At 39.0% G+C, this 23,883-nt stretch overlaps 1 protein-coding gene across 2 annotated transcripts in view; it reads left to right on the forward strand.

Annotated features, from left to right (window-relative positions):
- Nucleotides 1-23,883, forward strand: part of POLR1A (RNA polymerase I subunit A) — a 36,342-nt gene that overhangs the window by 672 nt on the left and 11,787 nt on the right. For both annotated transcript variants that reach the window (XR_012623011.1, XM_074821875.1), the window contains exons 2-25: nucleotides 1,483-1,687; nucleotides 3,444-3,593; nucleotides 3,686-3,793; nucleotides 4,738-4,823; nucleotides 4,937-5,046; nucleotides 7,003-7,089; nucleotides 7,761-7,863; nucleotides 8,331-8,490; nucleotides 9,687-9,860; nucleotides 10,070-10,192; nucleotides 10,979-11,206; nucleotides 12,933-13,187; nucleotides 13,551-13,742; nucleotides 14,537-14,680; nucleotides 15,097-15,280; nucleotides 17,272-17,354; nucleotides 17,467-17,625; nucleotides 17,956-18,054; nucleotides 18,963-19,115; nucleotides 19,300-19,382; nucleotides 20,121-20,286; nucleotides 20,807-21,025; nucleotides 22,436-22,650; nucleotides 23,224-23,391. Coding sequence is in view for 1 of the 2 variants with exons in the window: in XM_074821875.1 (XP_074677976.1) it covers nucleotides 1,483-1,687; nucleotides 3,444-3,593; nucleotides 3,686-3,793; nucleotides 4,738-4,823; nucleotides 4,937-5,046; nucleotides 7,003-7,089; nucleotides 7,761-7,863; nucleotides 8,331-8,490; nucleotides 9,687-9,860; nucleotides 10,070-10,192; nucleotides 10,979-11,206; nucleotides 12,933-13,187; nucleotides 13,551-13,742; nucleotides 14,537-14,680; nucleotides 15,097-15,280; nucleotides 17,272-17,354; nucleotides 17,467-17,625; nucleotides 17,956-18,054; nucleotides 18,963-19,115; nucleotides 19,300-19,382; nucleotides 20,121-20,286; nucleotides 20,807-21,025; nucleotides 22,436-22,650; nucleotides 23,224-23,391 (3,654 nt within the window). In the remaining variant the exon portion in view is untranslated. The remainder of the gene's footprint in view (nucleotides 1-1,482; nucleotides 1,688-3,443; nucleotides 3,594-3,685; nucleotides 3,794-4,737; nucleotides 4,824-4,936; nucleotides 5,047-7,002; nucleotides 7,090-7,760; nucleotides 7,864-8,330; nucleotides 8,491-9,686; nucleotides 9,861-10,069; nucleotides 10,193-10,978; nucleotides 11,207-12,932; nucleotides 13,188-13,550; nucleotides 13,743-14,536; nucleotides 14,681-15,096; nucleotides 15,281-17,271; nucleotides 17,355-17,466; nucleotides 17,626-17,955; nucleotides 18,055-18,962; nucleotides 19,116-19,299; nucleotides 19,383-20,120; nucleotides 20,287-20,806; nucleotides 21,026-22,435; nucleotides 22,651-23,223; nucleotides 23,392-23,883) is intronic.

The raw sequence follows: 23,883 nt of genomic DNA on the forward strand, positions 1-23,883 counted from the left end.
AGGTGGCCAAGAAGGCCAATGGTATCCTGGCCTGTATCAGAAATAGCGTGGTCAGCAGGGAGAGGGAAGGGATCTTACCCCTGTACTCGGCCCTGGTGAGGCCGCACCTCAATTCCTGTGTTCAGTTTTGGGCCCCTCAACTACAAAAAGGCCATTGAATGACTCGAGCGTGTCCAGAGAAGGGCAACGGAGCTGGTGCAGGGTCTGGAGCACATGTCGTACGAGGAGCGGCTGAGGGAACTGGGGGGGTTTAGTCTGGAGAAGAGGAAGGAGGCTGAGGGGAGACCTCATCACCCTCTACAGCTCCCTGAAAGGAGGGTGCAGAGAGCTGGGGATGAGACTCTTGAACCAAGTAACAAGCGATAGGACAAGAGGGAATGGCCTCAAGTTGCACCAGGGAAGGGTTAGACTGACTATTAGGAAGTATTTCTTTGCAGAAGGGGTTGTTGGGCGTTGGAATGGGCTGCCCAGGGCAGTGGTGGAGTCCCCATCCCTGGAGGTGTTTAAGAGTCGGGTTGACCCAGCACTGAGGGATATGGTGTAGTTGAGAAAGGACAGTGTTAGGTTAATGGTTGGACTAGATGATCTTCAAGGTCTTCTCCAACCTAGATGATTCTGTGATGCTGTGAAAGGGTCTATCAGGAGGCAGGGAGGTGGCCCTGGTCCTCTCAGGAGAGCGCCTCACTGACAATGGAGTTGGGGGGAACACGGCCATTTCTGTGCGCTGCCAGGGGCAGAGGCTATGGGGTGCAGCATAAACTCACTTTGTGAGGGTAAAGGCTGCACCTGTCTTGGGGAGCCTCCCCTGAGAGGGTGTGTTGGCTTCCCCCCACCCTGCACCTCAGCGCCAGCAGGGCCTGCCAGTGCCTGGAGAAGCCCTGTGCTGGTGAGGTTGGGCTTGTTCCTTGGTGGGCACATGCCTGGAAACCTGACCTGGGATCTGAACCTGAGTGTCTGGCATGGAAGAGACCTTGCTGGTTTCAATGAGGGGAAAATGATCAGATATTTTAGCACCAGTGTAAGTATTACAGAGCTGAGATCTTGTTGCAGAGGGTTTTTTTGCAGCTTTTTCCAGCAGGTCATCTCTCCTGGAGTTGTAGAGCACTGTCAATGTTTCTTTAGTGTTGGTGTGATATTAGCATTCTGTGTAGTCAAGGATGTAAAGCTGTTGTCATCTAGGTATTTTCACTGTTTTATACCTCCCTTGCTGCTTGAGAGGACACACAGACAAAATTACCTGACTTCTTAATGTAATGACTGAAGATGTGAAAAATATTTGCTGTGGTATGCACGATTGTACTCTGACAATGAAGTTAATGATACAGAAATGCCCGCTGCAGGCACAAAGTACCCTCAAAAACATGCTTTCATCAATTAAAAAAATCATATAGATACTAAATGTCAATGCTAGTTGTACCATTCAAGTGCATATCGTGGCTGTTTGCTGCTGATGATTTTTTTGTTCTATTCTTTCAACTTCAGGAAACTGAGTGTAAAATCCATAACAAATCCTCAGTATTTGGATAATGTGGGGAATCCAGCCATTAATGGGCTGTACGACTTGGCTTTGGGACCTCCAGACTCCAGAGAAGTGTGTGCAACTTGCGTGCAGAACTTCAACAACTGTCCTGGTCATTTTGGCCATATAGAACTGCCTCTGACTGTCTACAACCCTCTGTTTTTTGATGTATGTATGCTTAATCATTGCCTTACTGATGAAATGGGTGATGGGGCTCAAGCTATCATACAGTTTGTAGTCCTTGAAACTAGTAAAGGTGCTGAGATCTGTTTTCTCTCTAAGTTTAAATGCAATAACAGCAAATGTAGTAGAAAAAGTTTGTTGTGTCATGATGGTTCAACACAAATAGACTCCTTAAACTTTTGCAAAATACACACTTTGTTGTAATTATTATTTTACTCAATACTGATGAACAAGAGAGGGGGAATGTTGATCACTAAACTATATGTCTGACTGTAGCATCTCATGCCTTAATTAAATAGATGGCACAGTAAAAATTGTTAGGTGTTTCCTTTAAACGACTACTACAAACTTACAGGAACAGTTACCTACTTTTACCCTAGGATTTCCAAGTGCTTCCTGAACATTCAGGGCTTGTTTTTGCCCTGAGTATCTGTGCTATACATTCTGCCCAGTGGGTCCTCTTATTCCAGAATAATTTATTGTAGAAATATGGATCAGTGTGGATAGAAACCAACAAACCTATCCAGTAATATGCTGAGTGACACGTGTGTGCCAAGTAAATGGAAGAATATAGTGTTGTAAGTTTGGTGATGGCACAATTGAAAAATGCTAAGGTATATAGAAATCCATCAGTCTTTAATTAAAAAAGCTGTCAAGAAGATTTCTTGCATCTGGAAGTCAGACCCACGTTCTTCTCAGCTTTACAACTGTTGCATTTACATGATATGAGGGATGCCTAATGTAGAACAGAGATTTGACTTGTGCATCTTTTGGAACAGGTGCTATAAACTTGTTTTGAAAGCTACTGGTGATGGTCAAACTATACTTGTCTCCTAAGTGTTTCATGTAGGTGTTTTTTCAAAGGGTCATCTTTTAAATATGAAAGGATTCCTGGCTCTTAGGGTAGGATTTGCGTTATTCTGGTCTTCTGAAAGTTAGATGCATAATCTGATTGTACTTTTTAGCTCTTTCTGGAGTCTGAGGAGTGGGGCTATTGCAGAGAAAGATTCATCTCGCCTATATCAGGAACTTGAGCTGGGATGAATTTCCCTCCTGATGTGCTGATCTCTCCATTTACAGTAGCTGGCTCCTGTATAGGCTATTAATTGAGACTAAAAACACCACTTTCAAATGACTAAAGTTAGATGAGGTTCATCCCACTTCTAGTCCTGTCCCAGCTTTGCAGTAAAATTTGACCAAGGAATAAAATGCAGCAGTAATTTCTAGCCTTCGGGCCACTGATGCCCTGTGCAGCTAGAGTGAGTTATGTGCAGAGCTATGCTGAATAATAAAAACCACTGATATTTTCTCAAAGCTTGAGGAGAATGTGGTTGCATGAAGAATCTTGAGGGGCACTGTTAGTACTTGTGACCAGAATGTTCGTAGTGTGAAGTTTTGGGTACCACATTGTCCTTTATGGGACAAGCTGTTAGAAGCTGTAATCACAGTGCTACATAAGAGCAGCTTTGGCCCCAGAGTTGCTGTAGATATAACAGGCTTTTCCTGTTATGTAGATAGTTTGTTATGCAGGTAATTTGTCGACAGATCATGCTTTGCACCTGAGTTTGTGTGGTTGAAATAATTTTTTTTTCAGTCCAATTCTTTATGATTAAATTTAACAATTAGTCTGATTTCTCAATTATAGTAGCGCTTTCTGTAACTTCAAACAAATCTATCTACTTGCTTACTGTGCAAGCTAGTAAATCTACCAGGATAACTTTTTTTCCCCTTTTCTTTCCAGAAATTATACCTTCTAATTCGAGGTTCTTGTTTAAATTGTCACATGCTGACGTGTACTCGAGCTGTGGTTCACTTACTGCTCAGTCAGCTGAAGGTTCTGGAGAAAGGGTTGCTTCATGCTGTCCATGATCTTGAAGTCATTCTGAACAGGGCAAGTATTGTGTATTTCTCTATTTTTTGTTTTGAGTTGATAGTCCTGTAACTACAGAGCTATCCCAATTTATTTCATTCTGTTTCTTTTAGTTTTTAGAGCAATGTGCAGATGCCACAGGTTCAGAAATTGAAGAAGAGTTAAATCACCATGTTCAGGAAATATTAAAAAGTTACCAGATAATAGATCAGTGTTCAAACGTAAGTACAATCAGTGCTTCTCCTGAGATCTCAGGTTTTATCCTCTTAAGATGGTTATGTGCGGAAGAAAGTCTGTCTTTGTGTAGACTCTAGATTTTTGTCCTGGTGTGCTGGACTGTTACATTTAGAAGGCTTTCTGGGTGAAATGTCTGAAATTAAGCTTAAAAAGATTTTATTCCCTGTTAGTATAATTATTAGATTTCTGGAAAATACACTTTGTGTAGGGAAATGTTTTAATGGTGTAAATACCATATAAAAATGATCTGGTACTGCTGTCAGTACATTACCTACAGATGTTGATACTTCTCTGTGTGATGCTCCAGCTGTTTTGAGCTGTAGAACATTTTTTGAGAACTCATGCATCCAGCAGATTTGCAGAATTACTTACAGTGAAATTTTAGTTATGTAATTGAATTCTCCTTTCTGTTTAAATGCAGTTTAATATACATTGTTAATTTAAAGGAAAGTATTAGTGAAGAAGGTATTTAAAGGTCTGACATCTTAGAGCAGATTTGTTTATGAGCCAAATTTAATTCCTTCATTGCTTGTTTCAAAACTAACATTAAGCATTTGTAAATCATGCGTTCATGAGCAGTCAAAAGAAGTGATTTTTATCAATCTTCTACCTTCTTAAATCATCATTAGAGAAAAGCTTTAAAATTGAGTATTAACTTGAAAAATAAAGACTATGAAATAAATTTTAAAAGGAAGGTGCTGAGCGTTGAGGGGTCTATGTTTCCAGCAAATATGGGAAGATGATGGAAGAACACTAGAGATCAGGCTGTGAATAAAATCAATACAAGGACATGTGTGCATTGATACTAATGTTTGTGTTGATGGTTAACATTAATTGTGTAGTGTTTAATGAATTCTTTGTATCAAATTCTTTATTTTTGTTATTCTCATTATTTTTAAGTCTCTTTTTTTTTTTTTTTCTTTATCAGGTCAAAAATGTATGTGAGTGTAGAAATAAACTGATAGCACAGTTCTGGAAAGCACATATGAGTTCAAAGAAATGCCCAAACTGCAAGTAAGTTTAACTGCATGAGGAAATAAATAGCTGGTGTGAAGTTAAATATTGTGAGCATTTGTATTAAGTTTTATCTGCCTTTCCTTGATTTCTTTTTTTTTTTTCCATTTAAGATCCAGGAGATCACTAGTGCGAAAAGAGCATAACAGCAAGCTGACAGTAACCTATCCTTCTACAGTGTATCATAAGTCAGGAGAGGAAGGCGTTCTGGATGAGCCACTGGGTAAAATATTTGTCTGCCACTCAAATATGTTTGCACTTATTTTCCTGTATTTATGGTGCACAGATTCCTAGCAGTGACTATGCATTTGTGACTCATTTATAAAAAATGTAAATAGAACAGTAAGCTCAGAAGTAGGGGAGTACCTGACTCCATTAAATTTCTCTATTTGTGAGCCTTCTGTGCTTTTGCAGTGTCTGTATGTCAGGAAAAGAAGTACAAAAACATAATCTATGTCAACTCTAATGTGGTTTTGGCACACTTAATTTTTGGTGGGTACATGATTTTCTGCTAAGTTTTTAAAACGGAGAGACTAGATGAAAAATTAACTAGGAGGAAGATGACCAATCTTACTCCAGAAAGAAAATCAGGTAATCCTAACTCTCGAGGAAGAACTTCCTCTTAAAAGAGGTAAAGACAGAAAAGAAAGTCGGTGATACATTCCAGGTTTAATTAACCTAGTGTTTGAATCACTTTAAACTTACTTTTTTCTTCTTGTTGTATCCTTGATCCTTTACACAACCAAGCAGAACTGAAGCAAATTTGAGTGCGAGTTAATTTAATCTTTAGAAAAAAATTATGTAGAGAGCTTATTCCATTTGCTGGTCTGTGGTTTAAATACTCGATCTCTGGTGTTGTGGCTGAAGAAGTACAGTGACAGTGATGGGTTTTAAAGCGGAAAGGTTAGATCTCACATCCATAACATTCAACAAAAGCAGGAAAGTTTGTGTATCCCAGTTACTACTTTTGAGTGACAACTATGATTTCACTCCATTAAATTGTAGGGTACAACTTTGGACTTTTTATTTGAGCCCTTTAGGACTGTCCAGAGTCTGAGGGCGTGTTTTATTATGCTAGTGAAGAAAATAGTTGTTATGGAGTTGCCAGATGTAGAATACTTTGTCTTACCACAGGAAGCTTCAAAACTAGCCATATTCTTGCAGTTTCTGTTAACATTCACAGCTGAAGTACAGGTAAGAAATATCTTCTTCCTGTTAGTGTTCAAAGACCAAGACTGTAACTCTGCTTGATTACTTTCATTAAGTATTACATTTTCTGAAATGGGATGGACTATACAGTTATGTACATTCTGCATAGCCTGTGTCACAGTTGCTCACTGTATTGAAGCTTGGAGGGAATACTTCTAACCTTGGCATTGATGCATTTGTGTTTAAGGAATGGAAAGCTTTTCTATGTGAAGGAATGGGGAATTGAAATCTCAATGTGGAAGAATCTGGATTTCTGAACCTTAGCCAAAAGAAGAGTAGGAAACTTTATCTGAGGTCATGGAGAATTGCTTTTCATCGTTTACTCTGGCTTCCCTGGGACACAAGGGGCTGGCCTGCAAAAGAAGTAGAAATTGAGACCTAAAATCTCTGGCTTTTTTTTTTAAAAAAAAGCTCTTTCTGCTTTTCAGTGGCAAAACCATGTGTTTTCCTTCATTGCTGAAACACAACTAGCCCAGACTCTTACAAAAACTTATGATATAGATGGGTTGCTGACTGTTGCTGTTGTCTCATCCAGTTGGGTGTTTCATGGGAACCTTGATCTCACTGGTAAATACTTGAATCCAACTTTGGTGATCCCCAAGGTTGACTCTGGATTTGAGTTTTGGTAAAGAGATGAGATGAGATGAAGAAGGGGTCCAGCTCACCATTAATCAAACAAAGAATACACCTTAGATGTTAAAGTTGAGTTTTATTTCACTTACTTATGCTGATATCCATTAGTCACAGAAATGGCTTATTTTTTCCATACTAGGAAGGCTCTTACCTTAGTTAATTTCATATCCCCAAAGCAAATATTTTAGTGATATTTTAATGTAGATGTCAGCCAGTATATTTCGTATGTATTTCCATTCCTTCTCAGAGCTGGCAGTGTTTATCACTGTAAGCAAAAAAACCCTTTCAGAGTAACCTCTTGTGATTTATTTTTTATTTTTCCTTTTTATTTTTTCAGCTATTGATGCAAACCAGTTAGGGAAGAGAGGATACCTGACACCGATGACTGCCAAGGAATACATCCTGGCTCTGTGGAAGAATGAAGGTAATGGTTGTTCAGAGCAACCTTACTTTGTTTTCTGTATCATTTAGTGGACAAAGACTGCAAATGTTCCTGAATTAACTCCTTGTCAAATCTTTGCCTTTTGCCTTAAGGGCTTCTGACTGCAAGATAGATTCTGTGACAGGAGGGCTGGTAGCTAGTGAATGCAGAGAGCTGGGTTCAATGAATAATTTGATCAGCTATTCCCCCCAGAAATCACGATTGCTGTTTACAGAGAATTTGATGTTCATATGATGCTGCACCCAATATTCCCCACAGTTACATCGGTTAAAGACTGAGAAAGCATTTAGGGGTCTCTCCTTTTGAGTTCCCTGTACTCTGAATTTGTATGCAGTTGCCAGGAAAAAACGAAGCAGTTGTATGTATCAGTCACAGCTAGTAGCTGGAAACTGTTTCTTCCTGCTGTTACCCTTTTTTCTTTTGCTATACTGCATGTTTCTCTTCAGAGTTGTTTCTAAAAAATCATGTATGTGACCCAAAAGAGCAATGGCAGTTCATTCTAAAGTATGCCTAAATGTTTTTATTTTAAACAATCTTGCTGGTATTTAACTTAGCAGATTCTTTTGACTTGATTGACCAAATGCACCCGGGGGTTTGGATTCCCAAACAATAGCAGTGATAACGAGTTTATCTTTTCTATTGTATCGTTTTAGGTTTCTTCTTGCGTTATCTCTTCCCTGGGATGGATCCCCATGAGAGTTCTGGATTCAGTCCAGACATGTTTTTTTTAGATCTACTTGTGGTTCCGCCTTCAAGGTAAAATTTCCCCAGAAAAACTTTTGTAGAAATCACGGTATTTAGCACATACTTCTTTGCAGGAGTTGGAGGTGCAAACACCTATAGTACAGACACTGGTCTGCTAAAGCATCAGTGGAGTGTTTAAAAAAAAAATATAAAATCACAGGAGTAACTGATAAGTTTTATTATAATTTCAAATGAGTTTGTTAAAGGACTGAAATACTATTATTTTCATAATGTATTTTAGTATTAGTGTTTTAAGTTATTATAGAACATTATAACAAGAAATTCTACCGGTACTATACAGTTAAGGAATCATTCCTCTTTTATGACTGTCCCAGTATAATAAATTAATTTTTAAATACTTGCTGTTAGTTTATAGGGATTATTTTTCACGTGTTGAAGACTTGGCTTAGAATGTTTGAGGTTTATCATGCTACTTTTCAGTGGTTTTAGTCTTCTAAAGTAATTTTGATCTGCTGTAGGTATCGTCCTGTAAATCGTGTTGGAGACCGACTGTTTACAAATGGTCAGACTGTGAACTTGCAGGCTGTCATGAAAGATGCCAAACTGATACGGAAGCTCCTGGTTTTCATGGCAAAAGAACAATGTCAGCCAATAAAAATTGCAGAAGAAATCCAAACAGTAAGAGTTGCTGGTTATCTTACTCTTTGCTTTTTGGATATGTAGGTTGAGTTCAGGTAGTTGACTCCAGTTTAAACTGTTCCAGTAATAGTTTTTGCCTGGGCTGTTGGAGTATGTGCTGTTCTCCATAGCTTTTTTTTTTGCTTTTTTTTTTTCCAATGCCACTTTCTGCTCACCTAGCTGGTGCAAAGGAAGAAACGTTTTACACAGACTCCTTTAGTCATGATTTCTGTCTTGGATTACTGTATGTGAGACATAAAGGGCTCCTGTTACTGGAGAATGAAATATGTACAGCACAAACAGTTCACAATAAAATTTTTCCAGCATCTCATCAAATTAAAAATGATAGGGGAAAAAAACCCACTTTGTCTTCTAAGCCTAGTAGAGACAATTGTGATCGTGGTTATTTTTGACCATCGATGTCTAAATAGAACCAAACAATTCACAAATTAATTAGTAACAACGCTTGTTTGCTACTCATGGTCATATAATAATAATAATAATAATGTATGTCACGATGCCTCTTTTCATATTTGTTCATGAATTGTGATATTGAGGGTTCTTTGGCACTGGTCCTAGTTTCAGCTGAACATGATTTACATCTTAAGTGTAAATCATTTTGAAAACATTTTTGGTTACTCAGAATTTAGCCACTAGGTGGAGATCTGTTCTTAAAACATTTGATGTGACAGAATGTTAATGTGTTTCCGGCGTGAGTGGTATACTGACTTTTAGAATGAACAGAAAGTCATGTAGGTGATAAAAGCTCTTGGATTTACGTTATTTTTATCTAAGAATATGACTTTCTGGTAGCACAGTGATGTGTAGCATGGACTGGCTAACCAGTAACATCTAATTTGGAAAGAGGACTGTCACTTACCAGGAGATGATTGACTGGCAATCATCTTAAAAATCCCACTGGTGTGTGTAGCTGTGGTGTTTGGAGATCTCCCATACAAGTCGGTTTCTAAAGCTTGACAGCATACCTGCCTGAGGCACTTGGTTGTAATAATTTGAAAGTAAAGTTTATATTGGTAAAGCTGCTTTTTTTTCTTTTCTTTTTTTGTAAATTAGTGTCTTTAATGCGATGCAAAATAGTGCCCAATGTTTCATTTGCTATTTAATGCTATAATTTCAGCCTAGTAAATTGAAGGTATTTTTTGTTAAGTTGAAGTTTCTAATTTCTGTTTCTGTAGGAGGCAGGAGAGAATAACGAACCTCTGGACCATTCTGTCCTGACAATGATTCCAGGTCAGACCATTGCAGATAAGCTGTACAATGCTTGGATTCGTCTTCAGAGCCATGTCAACATTGTATTTGATAGTGACATGGACAAACTAACAACAGAAAAATACCCTGGTATTCGTCAGGTGGGTAGCAGGCAGAATCTTAGAGACTCTGGACTTTGTGTGTCACAGACAGTTAAAACAAGAGAAGCTGATGGAATAAGAAAAAAGTGAAATATTTGTCGTTAATATGTAGGCATTTTCATGATACCCATCGCTGTAATATCTGGAGAATCTGTCTGATGTTGCATGCTTTCACGTTTTAATCATTAACTTAACTTCTGTTTTCAAAGCTATTAGAGAAAAAGGAAGGACTGTTCCGCAAGCACATGATGGGAAAGCGTGTGGATTTTGCTGCTCGATCAGTCATTTGCCCTGATATGTACATTGGTACTAACGAGATTGGCATTCCTATGGTAAGTTTCTTTTTGATGCAGCTGGGGACTGAACTACACTGTAACACTTTCACCTCCATAGCCAGCAGTTTAAAATGTAGAGATTTGCTGACTCATCTGGACTCTTTCCTGCCCAGTGTGTCATAGCTGTATGTTACTACCGTGTGTTAATAAAGAAGGAGCATTGAAGAGCAAGAAATTCTTACCACTATACTGAACACCACATCTGGGAAAGAGGAGTTAAAAAAAAAAAAAAAGCTGCACTTGCTTTCTGGGATTATGAATTGGTGCAAACTCTATAAGTACATCCTGTTCCTCCTGTGGTGTTTGTACAGTGTGTATCTTGTTAAAGAAAGGCCGTAATAACATCACCAACTTCATTCATCTTTAATGATTTTTAACCACATAGACATGACTCCAAGCCTGAATTTGAGCTTTTCATTATGTCGTCTTTTCTGCTTGCTTATGTGCAAATAGTGAACCTGGTGATACTTCTCTATATTTGCTGGTTTGTTTGCAGAATCTAAAATCATGCTTTCTTCCTTTTAATTGTTTATTGAGTTTTCCTTTTCTAATGCAGTAGAAAATCATAAAAAGGACATAATTTCTATTTTTACGGTAGAGGATTTTAAAATAGAAATATATTTATTTGGCATGACAGTAGATGGAAGAGATGCATCCAAGAGCTTAATTTATGCTTACATTGTATGTGTTAACATTTGACACTGTTTTTTTCAGTGACTTAGTACTGTTTTAAGTCAAAGTTGAACAACTTGTTATTTCTTGCCTCTTTTCCCTCCTGTCTAGGTATTTGCTACCAAACTGACTTATCCTCAGCCAGTCACTCCCTGGAATGTCAAAGAGCTGAGACAGGCTGTCATAAATGGCCCAAAGGTTCACCCTGGGGCCTCCATGGTCATTAATGAGGATGGATCTCGTACACTGTTGAGTGCGAGCAGCCTGACCCAGAGGGAAGCCTTAGCTAAGCAGCTCCTCACTCCTTCTTCAGGCGCGCCCCAATCAGGACTGAAGATTGTGAGTATGACAAAAGGCTTGTCAGAGCCCTCCTACATCTGTGGTGTGGTGGGTTTTTTTTTTTTTAAATACTGCTACTACTGTCCTTGCTACTGATTCCAATGGGCCTGCTCACAAAAGACTCCCAGGGCAAGGTTATTTTGTCTTGTAGTAGGTCGCTGAGAAAAAGTGGGGGGTGTGTGGGAAGAAAAGCTTGATACTTTTTCAAATTCTAAAAACCATTTTACCATCCTGAATTTTACTCTCCTCATCATATGCAGTGTGTGGCATTCATCTTGCCAGGATATGAAGTGGTCTTTCTTTTGCAGCTGACTTCTTGGAAAGTCTTAGCAGTATGGAAGATAAAATATTGCTTTCATTTTATGCTTTTATGTCCCTCTGCCTCCCCATCCTTCTCAGCAAATTCTGTCTTTTTTTTCCTCTCCTTTTGAAATATTAAATAGATTCTGTATTTGGAGCAGTTTTTTGATGGTAGTTCTGAAAGCTGAAATTCAGTATGCTTGTAGAGTAGGTACAACACAAGCAGTTGATGTGACATGTCTTCCAGGAGTGGGGTGCCTGTGAGTATGTATGAAGTAGAGTCTGTCTGTACGTCTACTGTCTGTCTACTTCTGTACGAAGTAGAGTTCTCCGGTCAGTGTCAGCCGTGCTGGTAGTGGCACTGACCAGGGGAGGAGCAGTCTGTGTTTTAGCACTGACTTCTGTAACGTGGGATCCATCTTTCCATCACCGTCTCGTTTTACAGATGACAAAACAAGAAACAACCACACCGATAACCATCTGTTTGTACAGACATTAATGTTTGTGAAATGCTCAGTGTTTATATCAGTTTTTTCTTTGGAGCTGCTGGAGGGTTTGAGTTCTCTGTGCTACAGCTTAATCAACCTTTGAATAACTTAATAACTATCTCTGTCCCTTGCAAGAGTTCAGAACTTCCTATTTAGCTGCTAAGGCAAAAGTTTTGGTGATGAATAATCTTTTCACAATGTCTGTTACTTATACCCCTGTCTCTAATAGAGGCATAGTAGAGATTTAATATTTAAGATTTAAGATTGAGTATTTCTGTGATGTCAGTTCTCTCAGAACCTGTCCCAGAGGTAAACATAGACTGTAAAACAGCTTATCATACTCCTGTTGATAATCACTTAAATGGATACATGGGTGTACTGACAAGAGAAATTAAAATGAGATGGGTTTGAGAGACTCCGTTCTAGATAAGAATACATTGTGTTGTACTCAAACATGGAATTATAACTTGGAGATCTCTGGCCTCAGCTTCAACTACTGGGTCATATTATTACCTTATTCTAGGATGTTCAGTGCTGGGTGTATGGTGACAGGTATTATCAATTCAGCCCAGTGAGCTTTGGACAAATAGTGGTTTTTTTCTCATTTACAAATGACATAATTTTCCTTCTTTTTCAGTCTTTGATCCCTGTATAGCCAAGGGGGAGGAGAGATTGGTAGAACGTGGCTTGCATGCTGTTAATTTGGTTTGATCACTGTGGTTTGTGGGAGTTAATGGAGGATATGCAGCCTCAGAGTGTGGTTTGGTGGAGAGCAGAGGGCGTTCAGGGGCAGGTAGTCTTGATTCTCTCACAAAGTTTGGCACAGAACGTTAATACTAGAAAGAAAATGTTTTGGATGTGTGTATATTTTAAGATGCAGACTTTTCAGAGGTGTACACGGAAATGCATTATAGGCAGCAATTGTAATTCTCTTGCAGGTATGTCGACATATTAAAAATGGAGATGTGCTTTTACTGAACCGCCAGCCCACTCTTCATAGACCCTCCATCCAAGCTCACCGGGCCCGAATCCTGCCCGGAGAAAAAGTGCTGAGGCTTCACTATGCCAACTGCAAGGCTTACAATGCTGATTTTGACGGTGATGAAATGAATGCCCATTTTCCACAGAGCGAGCTGGGTAGAGCAGAAGCCTACACCTTAGCCTTTACTGATGAACAGTACCTGGTTCCAAAGGTAAGTAAAACTGTCAGATAAATTTATTCCTATGTGAAATCACTTTGATTTTTTTGTTTGTTTGTTGGTTTGGTTTAGTTTGTCTAATGATAAATTGATTTATTTTTTTTATTTATTTTTGAAATTTATTCCTGGTTTCTGTTCTGTCTCCACTTGTGGTTCTCTTCGTCTAAAGAAGGCACAGCACATCCAAATAATCTCATTCCTTTTAATGTCAATGTCCAGAAGAGATTTAGTAGAGAGTTGTGCTGTGATGATGAGTTCTTTTCAAATGACTTGAGTGCTTTTGTCCAGCTGGAATACTTTTGGGAGCTGCTAGCACATGACTTATCCCACCCAACCCTTTTCTTGTTATCTCTTTAGGATGGGAAGCCACTTCCTGGCTTGATCCAGGATCACATGATTTCTGGAGTCAGCATGACAATCCGGGGCTGCTTTTTCACCAGAGAACAGTATATGGAGCTTATTTATCGAGGACTAACAGACAAAAAAGGAAGAATTAAAGTCTTTCCTCCTGCCATTATGAAACCACAGCAATTATGGACAGGAAAGCAGGTAGTTTATAACTTATTGGGTTAAAGAATGCTGGTGTTTCCAAAGTAAGCAGAATGCTAATGTTAAAACCAGTGCTGCTGAGGGTTGTTGAAAAGCCAGATCCCATCATCTAATCAACACCACGTAGATCTTGGTGTGGGTTATTGAGCTATGAGAGTTGTCTTTGGTTTAAAATGACAGTATTAGAATAGTACTTTTACTTGCTGCGCTGCACAGTGTTGCAGACAGAAATGTAATGCTGCAGTTTACAGGCTTGGGAGCAGAGAAGGAATTTGTTGGTCATAGTAAACTAAGTTATGCCAGTCAGTGCTTTTAAATCTCTGAACTTAAAGACTGTAGGTAAATATTCTGGTGTTTGACTTTTTGATTGAGATCATCATTATGTTGATGTAATACCTGGGAAACCCAAGGGAGTCCTGCATTTCCTACTGTTTAAGAAAGTTTAACATTCAAACCAAGTATTATGTCTCATAGCAGAGTAGGGGAAATTCTCTGCCAGTTTTTCTTGTAAAACCCAATAGTAATACTTCTTTTTTTTAAATCTATATAATTATTGAAAGAATCTTTGGTGCCATATATTTCTGAATAATTGTGTCTCAGCTCATTCGTCTTTCAAAGGCTAGAGTAGCAAGAGGATATTCCTGTCTTGTAAACTTCAGATTTCTGAGCTTTTAACGCTTTGCTGTCACTGCAAAAAATATGTCTAGGATGTTGCTTTTCTCCTCCATGCCAAATGTTGAGAAGGAAATATAGGAAATAAAATAGTTCCTGCCACTCTTCCTGCTTCTTTATAGGTTGTTTCTACACTGTTAATAAACATCATTCCAGAAAACCACGTCCCACTGAATTTGACTGGGAAAGCTAAGATTGGTGGAAGAGCCTGGGTAAAGGGACCTGCAAACAGATGTCTGAATCTTGATTCAATGTGTGAATCGCAGGTATGCTGGGGCAGCAGCCCTGGAGGCTGGGCTGGGATGTAGTGTAATAAAATTGTGTATACAGTAGAGGAATGGGGAGGGAAGCAGGCGGATGACAAAGCTAAAACCAGTTACTGCCAGATTAGAGGATAGGTCTGGGGGTCAGGAAAAACTCCATTCTGATCCTGCCTGATACAGATTCCCCCCTGTTGTTGTTAGACCATGTGTCTTTGTTGTTTGACTTTATAGGTGTAAAAATACAGATGGTGTTAGAAGTTTTATTTCCACTATAAATTCTGGAAGTACAGATACATATTTAACTGTTCACCAATATGTGGGCTTTTAAAACTTAAATTTTGTGTAGGTGACAGAAAAACTTGTAGAGATCATAAGTTCAAATTTTTTTTTTTCCTGAATAGCTGTGTTTTATTCTTCAGGTTATTATTAGAAATGGGGAATTACTGTGTGGAGTCTTGGACAAAGCTCACTTTGGCAGCTCTGCCTATGGCCTGGTCCACTGTTGCTATGAAATCTATGGGGGTAAAACCAGTGGGAAAGTGCTGACATGTCTAGGACGCCTCTTTACTGCTTATCTGCAGCTGTACAGGGGATTTACAATGGGTGAGTAACACAAGGAATAATTCACCAGTACTGTAGTGCAGCATCTCCTGAGATATAAAACAAATATTGTTGGGTATAATACACACTGAGAGTTTGTAAATAAAATTTTGAGACTGTCCTTGAGTGGAATAGCTGTCTGTCAGCCTTTTTTTTGGTCTTTTCTGTTCTGGTTGGTGCATAGGTGACCTTCTAAGCATGTAGAGAAAGTATATTCTTGAGTATGTCTATTGAGTTCTCTCTTCTGTCCTGCCTAGTCAAAGTGTACACAGTCTAAATGTCTTGTGTTGAAATTCTGTTTAGATCAAAACCTCTTATGAGTCTTTGATATTTTTACTCCTCTGAAAAAAACCTGTGGCATAGAAACCAGAACAAATGATAAAGTGAGATGGAAGAACTTTGTGGGGTTATTAGCCAAGTCTTGCATATCTCATTCTACTGGAAATCTTTTGGTAAATGTTTGACTTTCATTACAGCTTTGCAAACTCATACAAAAATGCACTTGGCAGGCAATAAAAATATGACCTTACTGTACTCTCTTCTTGCAATAGTTGAAATATTTCAAATTACCACGTAGAGCTTTGCAAGATGTTTTTATACTAATGAAATACTTACAGTATATAGCAGCAGGAGGGTTTAAATTGGCTTTTATCTGAAGGCACAATTTGATCACTTAGAGTTAGGTATAGACACAGTCAGCTGGTAGACAGCTGTAGTGAGGACCCAGCAGACTTCTGTGAGCCAAGGAAAAGGGAAGGAGATCTTTTTGAAGTGAGGAAGGTGATTAATTGACTGTAAGACACAGAAAGTATGTCTTGAGAGCCAGGGTGCAAAAGCTAGTTAGGAAAAGATAATGAGCCTGGGATCGTTGGGTAGTTAAAACATCAGCAAAAGAGAAGTGGGACTGGAGCAGGAGCCTGGGATTTGGTGAAGATGAGATGATTTGGGACTGAGCAAAATGAGACTTTGGGATGAGATGAATAAGGTTCAGGAGGAGGAGAAAAAGTAGAAGAGACAAGGTTGTAATGGGAAAAGGTGAGCAGGGCTGAACAGAAGGAGTGAAAATAGAGGGACAGGTGACAGGGCCATAGGCTTCTTTTCCTTGGAAGAGTGTGTGCAACTCACTAGTAAAGCATCCCACTTGTCCCCCTACAACTGCTGTACACTTAACGTGGCGGAACCTCTGGAGGTGATCTGCAGCTCCGTGCTCAAAGCAAATCCTGCCAGATGAGCTTGTGCAGGACTGTGTCCACTCAAGTTGTGTCTCCAGGCATGGTGGTTGTACAACCTCTCTGGGTCCCCGTGCCAGCATTTGATCATACACGTCATCAAAATTTTTCTCCTCTTGAAGCAGAATTTTATTTTCTTGTATCTTTAGAGGACAAACACATCTTTCAGCCACTCCTCATCCAACACGTGTTCCAGTCACTTTAGTGACCCTTTTAGTGACTTTCGCAGGTCTCCTTACAAATAGCTTACAGGAGTTAGGGTTCCAACCTTTGATTTGTTCTAAACAGTTGTTCTCCTGCTCCTGTCATCACAAGGGTCTGTATTTTTAGTTTGCCTTTTTAAAAAAGCTAGGAAATGACAGATTCTGCAAACTTCAACTCATAGAAACTTGGATGGAAGAGAAAAAAGTTTGATATGGCTGGTCTGTAAAACATTTGTTTGTGCAAGTGCACCGATTTTTATAGACACTGTTGAAGTTAAAACTTCTTAAAGTTAGGGAGCTGATTTTGCAGCCTCAGTGTGTAGCTTAGTTGATGTTGCATGGGGTTTTTGACAGCCTAGCCTATGTCTTCTCCCTCAAAAAGCCACTCAGAATTTTTTTTTTCTTGTCAAGCTGCAGTTAGCCTGATTTTAACAATTACTGTGTCTTTAATTGTGGCTTTCTTTTCCAGCTCTTTGCTCTCAAATGTGGAACCAAATGTGGTTCCTTCCTTGATGACTTTTCAGTTTAGATCATTATGTGCTCTCCTTCTCTTCTTTAACAGGAATTGAAGATATTTTGGTTAAACCTGAAGCAGACCACAAAAGAAAAAAAATCATTGAAAAGTCACGCCAGCATGGTATTGAAGTAAGTCTGTCCTGCAAAATTTTTTTTCTCCCCATAATTAAAAATGTTTTAAATTCTGCCCTGTTTAATCATGCCTGCTTAGCACCTAAAAGTCTCCATGTTTTTCTTTCAGGCTGTTAGAGCTGCTCTTAATTTGCCAGAAACAGCATCATGTGAGGAGGTCCAAGGGAAATGGCAGGATGCCCATCTCTGCAAAGACCAGAGGGATTTTAACATGGTTGATATGAAATTCAAGGAGGAAGTAAACAATTACAACAATGAAGTTAACAAGGTTGGCATCGAGGCATCTGTGTATGCTAATCTTGTTCGGAGGTTTTCTTATTAAATTAATTTAATGTTGATGAGGGGTGCCTGACTGCTCTGGAGGCTGAAGCTTTCCATCTGTCCTCAGCATGAAGCTTCACATACTGCCTTGCCACTCAACCTTGTCCTCCCTGAATAAGAAGGCTAATACTCAAGACACTTTTAAAATTATAAATAGGAATGTTTGTGATTAGTCATCTTTTCACTTTCTTAAAGCCCTCAACAGAAATTGCTTTGGTTTATTATTTTATTAATAACGGTTTGGTTTTGTTCCTTTTACCCCACCACAACTCTTTAGGTTTGTATGCCCCTTGGTCTCCACAGGAGCTTTCCAGAGAACAATTTGCAGTTGATGGTACAGTCAGGAGCCAAAGGATCCACTGTAAATACAATGCAGGTAATGACAGCCAGAATACCTAGCAGCTACTGGCATTGATGTGATTTGTCCTAGAATGTAAGCTGTTGAGAAGATCTTGTATGGATATCTAATACCAAAGCAAGATTTTTATTCTGGGCTTTAGGAATAGAGGCCTTTGGCATGGAAAAATTTTAGAAGAGTGTAATAAAGACCTCAGTGGGTGATGGAGGAGAGTCAATGTTTATTATAACCTTCTATTTTTGAATCAGTTTTCAGTACCTTAGGATTTATAGAAGGAGCAGATCACCTTTTTAGAAGGAACGCTACAGATTATACAAACCTACTGTAGGAGAAAGACCTCTTCCTGGCCCCTGTTGGAGACTGACCCCTCTGTTTCCTTTTCCTACTGCTGAATAGGAACAACTAAATCTTACTTTTGATTTTGGTAGAAATGGCAAGGACGCTTTTTAATTTTGCCTTCTGCAACACAGACACCAGGCAAGAAACACTATATGAAAAGGCCATCTAAAATTCTGTCCCTGATGAGAGAGAATGACCAAAGCTCAAGAGTGGGTTTTGTTTGGTTTTTTGTTCTGTCTTTAGTACACTGCTGAGAGATGGTCAGGGTAATGTAGGGGCCTAAAAAATATTTACAATATTTTTAGTTTCACATCTCTTTGAATGAAAATAAACATACAGAATGAGGATGGAAATGTTGAGGATGAGTCAGGGGGCTGGAATAACTTAAAAAAAGACCAGATGAGATCTGCGTGTCTTTTCTGCCTGTCAGTAGCAAGAACATTTAATGAACGTGTTGACATTTAGTTGAAGAATATCTAGTGAAAACTTTAATTTTTTTACTATGTTTTTCAAGAAAAATTGTTGAACTTATGTGAGCAAAATGTTGGATGGAAAATGATGTTTCATTTTTTCCTATCCACATTTAGATTTCTTGTTTGCTGGGCCAGATTGAGTTGGAAGGTCGAAGACCCCCACTGATGGCATCTGGCAAATCACTGCCATGTTTCCAGCCTTATGATTTTTCCCCTAGCTCAGGAGGATTTGTGACAGGCAGATTTCTCACTGGGATCAAACCTTCTGTAAGTTTAATATGCTTGTGCTTATACTGAAGTCTATTTAAATCTTGGTAATTTAATACACAGTGTCTGTGATAAATCAACTTAGTTCACCCAAATTTCGTATATAGCTTTTGAGAAAGAGCATAAATTGCCAGTCTTGGTGTACTTCTCAGAAGAACGCTGATGGTATTGTGCTTATGTTCAGGAATTCTTCTTTCACTGCATGGCTGGCAGGGAAGGTCTTGTGGATACAGCTGTCAAAACCAGCCGTTCTGGGTACCTACAAAGGTAAGAGGCTTGGTTTAGAATTTGAGCCTTTAAAAGGTTCTTTTGTTTGTTTGGAGTTTTGGGTGGGTTTTTTTGTTTTTTGTTGTAGGGTAACTGTTTACATTAACTTCAGTGTACTTGCTTTGTGGGAGAGTGTTTACTGTCTGTGTGTTGAATGTTTGTTTTAAGGTCAACTTTCTAGAGGACTAGATCAAGTGGAACTTTATCATCTCTAACTTACTTCTGGCACATAGCAGCAGCAACTTTTGTTTTTGGAGAAATCTTTTTCCTGGTACAAGTAAAAATGTACAAATCTCAGGCAACTCTAGTTTTTCTTGGCCACATAGTGTGGCCCTTGTCTTTATTCAAGCAACATCTCCAGTATATAGAAGATGGAACTTTTTAATTGTTTCAGAGGGTAGTGAGGGGTTCTAAAGGTGGGATGCCCCCTTCTTTCAGACAACTGTTGAAGAGTGACAGGAGAAATGGAGAGTAGTTTGCTATTTTAAGTCACTTCAGTCCAAGGAAACTGGAGGGAGCACCATGCAGAAGGCTTTGCAGTATATGCATTTCACCTGTGTGTTGTGTCTGTATGATTTTTGCTTTCCAGAATTCCTGATCAGCCCTTAAGTGCGCTTAGATATTAATGAAAACAGTATTTTTCATGCTAGAGGTATATCATCCTTGTTCCTTTATAGCCTCTTAACAGTGGGTTTTGGGTTTGGTTTTTTTTGTTTTTTTTTTTTTCCTCTGGAACAGGTGTATCATCAAACATTTGGAAGGACTGGTAGTTCAGTATGATCTGACTGTACGAGATAGTGATGGCAGTGTGGTGCAGTTTCTGTATGGAGAAGATGGGCTTGATATCCCTAAAACTCAGTTCTTACAACCCGAGCAGTTTCCTTTCATTGCAGAAAACTATGAGGTACAACACCTAAATCTTAAGTATTTATATGGGGTGAAGGTGGAGACTGAAATGCACGGTTAACATCTGGCGTATCTGTTAGGGATCCAGTGGCATAGTTGTTTCTCTCAGTCACTGTCAGACTAACCTACGTTTTTGTTTGCCATTGTATTCAAAATATGGAAGCAAATCTTAAGTCTGTGGCATGACTTAAGCAGTCTCAATTTCAGCAGAGCACCAAGCACTCTTCCTATTCTTGTCTATTCTAACTCTGCACTTGGATTCAACACAGATAACTTTACTCTTCAGTCTGTCAAGTTTGGTTAACTTTCTTTTACATCATCACAGCTTATTAAAGAATGGCAATAGTCACATAAAGATATAAGGGGTTTTGTCTCAGTTGGGTTGAAAACCAATTTTAAAATTGTTTTACAGCAGCTGAACATTTTGAGTGGCAGCAGATGACCTTTTCGGTTTGCTTTGCCTTCTCTGCTACAGTGAGCATAAAGAGAAGAATAATGATACAGTAACTTTCTTATAGGTAATCCAGAAGACAAACCATCTGGATGAAGCTTTAGCAAGGATGGAGTCTCACCAAGCTAACCAGCAGTTCAAAGCCATCAAAAAGTGGCGAGTCAGGCACCAAAACTCTCAAAGAGAAGGAGGTTTTCTGTTGTTTTCCCAGAAGAAAATGGCCAGTGTAAAAGCACAGATTCCAGGCGGGGAAATCAAAAATGGAAGAGATCCTGCTACTTTACAGGTAACGCAGAAGCAGTTGAATTGACCGAGCCCTTTAAAAAAGTTGCAGAATTCCATTATTTTTTTTTTTTCAAATGGCTTTTTATGTCCCAGACTGTTTCACAGTCTACTTAACACAAGTTACCTTTAGAAGGAATCACATCAGCTGTGTGAGTGGTGAACCTGTGATTCATTTATTAAAGTCTGTGGGCCCTAGTGCTAGGGCAGAGGCCAAAACCTCTGAGGTAAAAATGATTTTAAAAAACAGCCCATGTTTATGGATGTACACAGAGAAGATTTCTCTTGGATGGACAGATATCTGTGAGCTGGATGAGAACCTGTTTAAATACAGAGATCAGAGGGCTGAGCCAGCCCTGCCTAGTGTTTCAAAAAAGTACTCTTGCTTAAGGTTCTTGTACATCAGGGCACTAATTTATATGTTATGGCTTCTAATGAAGACTGTATGTATGGACACAAAGGGGCTGCTTCACATCCTTGCTTTCACAAGGAATTTACCCTGGTAGTACATGGACAGTTAACATGAAACTCCAAGTTGAAGGTGTTGAGATAAGCTCACGGAGTTGTGTGTCTGCAAATGTTACGCCTAATCACTAGTTCATTTATTCAGCTATGCTGAATTCCTGTTGATGTTGGCACTTTTGATAACGGTCAAAACAATTTGGTCTGGGGATTAATGTACGGTTTGTTCATTTTTTCTTTCAGTCAATAGGTAGATATAGATACATGCTTATCTCTGTTCCAATATATTATAAAGCTCAGTGGACAGACTTTCATGTCACAAGCCAGTTCCTCCTTCATAAAACAGCAAGGCATGTAAAAGATAGCTCATTTTCTGTATTGATTTTTTTTTAAGTCGGCACTAACTTTTTCCTTTATTAAATGCAACATTTGAAATGTTATTTGAAAGACTAGCAAACCGAAGAATAGAAATAAAACCAATCAGCATGCATAAGATGCAAGCTGTATGTAAGGTCTCTGCTGAACTATTGGGCTTGAGTGTCAACAGCTGAAAATCAGAGAAGGTCCTTTGTCATGCCAGCTTTAGACAGGCGAGGTGGTAGTCAGCTAGAAGTAAAGATTTAAGTATGTTGAGGGGTTCACTCCCCAGTTAAAATCATTCTTAGAGGGCTGTATTTCACTGATTTCTGGAGTAGTTACTATGGATAGATAAGTCTGACTTATTTCAAGCGTTTAAAGAATCTTGAAATCATTTGGGATGAAAGGTGTTAAATATCAGAAAATGGAGAATGCCACATTTGTAGCTGTTTGCTATGTTAAGTACACCCTTAAGTTTTATGCAGGTAATCTTTTCCTCCTTTCCATTGCTTGATTGCTGGTGGAAGCAGTGTTACTTGGTTTTGGTCTTACTGTGGATAAACCAGTCTGCTTAAAAACCTCTTCTTATTTTCAGTTATTGAAGATGTGGTATGAACTAGATGAGAAGAAACGACGAAAGTATCTGAAGAAAACAAATAAGTGTCCTGACCCAAGCCTTGGTGTTTGGCGTCCAGATACTTATTTTGCATCTGTTTCAGAAACATTTGAAAATGGAGTCGAAGAGTATATCAACAAATGGGAATCAGAGAACAGACTAAATTATATGTGCCCAGCACTTTCTTCTGATAGGTAATAACTTCTATGTCTTTACTTCTTTGCACTGAGCCGTAAACCAAAATACTTTTTTGGACTGAGTTTGCTAAAGATGAAACGTCATTATCAACTCTTGGTTTTGTTGTGACCTTCATGAAACAAAGTAGTGGGTTTCAGAATGGTTCCAGTGGAAAGGCCCTGGTTACCCATTTCTTCCACATCTGAATTTTCTGTGCTGATGAGGGCTTTGGCAAAGGCTTTATGCAATGACAGCAATGTATTGCTGTCCACATACATATAAAATAATAAACACTTCAAAATATGCTCTTGCCACGCCTTGGAGTTAGCAAGGCAGTTGAGATGAGCAAGTGGGAGTAAATGGACTCTTCTGATATTCTGGGAATTAGCAGCAGAAATAAAATATGGTTTGGCCAAGGCCCCAGTTCTGTGTTAATGTGCTGTGTTTGTCAGATCAGATGGCGATAGACAATTTTACCAGGAGAAATTGGCTGAAAGAGGTAACTTTATTGAACTGAGCAATGTTTCAGTCTTGTAGGAGTTCTTTATTTTGTACTGCATTGAGCTAAACCTCTTATTTCCTGTCTTCAGGTTAAAGGATCTGTTGTATTTAAAGTGGCAGCGATCTCTTTGTGACCCGGGAGAAGCTGTGGGTCTTCTTGCAGCTCAGAGTATTGGGGAACCTTCCACACAGATGACTCTGAACACCTTCCACTTTGCTGGCAGAGGCGAAATGAATGTCACATTGGGTATTCCAAGGTGAGAAAACTGTTCTTGGTGGGTTCTTTGCCATTTTTGGCACTTAACATAATAGTGCTTAATCTCACTGGCAGGTAGGTATATGTGTAATCCTGAGAGCAAATGATCCTTCAGTTTAATTGTAAATTGTGCCTGTTCAGAACTATTTTAACATTTTACAATTTTAAGTTGTTTTGATTCATTTTCCAGATACAAAATACCTATGAAGGCCCCTTATTCTTATCTGCTGTACAGCAAATGGCTTATTTGTTTCTGTATTTTAGTCAGTCCAGTGTAAGCCTAAAGAAACAGTGCTTTGTGGGTTTGCCCTCTGCTGACCTCTTCTCCCCGTACTAACTTTAAACTTACTTCTTTCACAAAATTTCAACTATGAAATCTGGCACGTTTAGTATTATTATCACCTATGTAGAAAAAGACCCATTTTAGAGCAGCCAGGTTTCCCCTGGCTCTTCTGTTTGGTGACAGTGACTTTAGCAGCGCACATGTGTTTAC

The sequence above is a fragment of the Strix aluco genome, chromosome 4, assembly GCF_031877795.1.
Source record: "Strix aluco isolate bStrAlu1 chromosome 4, bStrAlu1.hap1, whole genome shotgun sequence".
Classification (NCBI taxonomy): domain Eukaryota; kingdom Metazoa; phylum Chordata; class Aves; order Strigiformes; family Strigidae; genus Strix; species Strix aluco.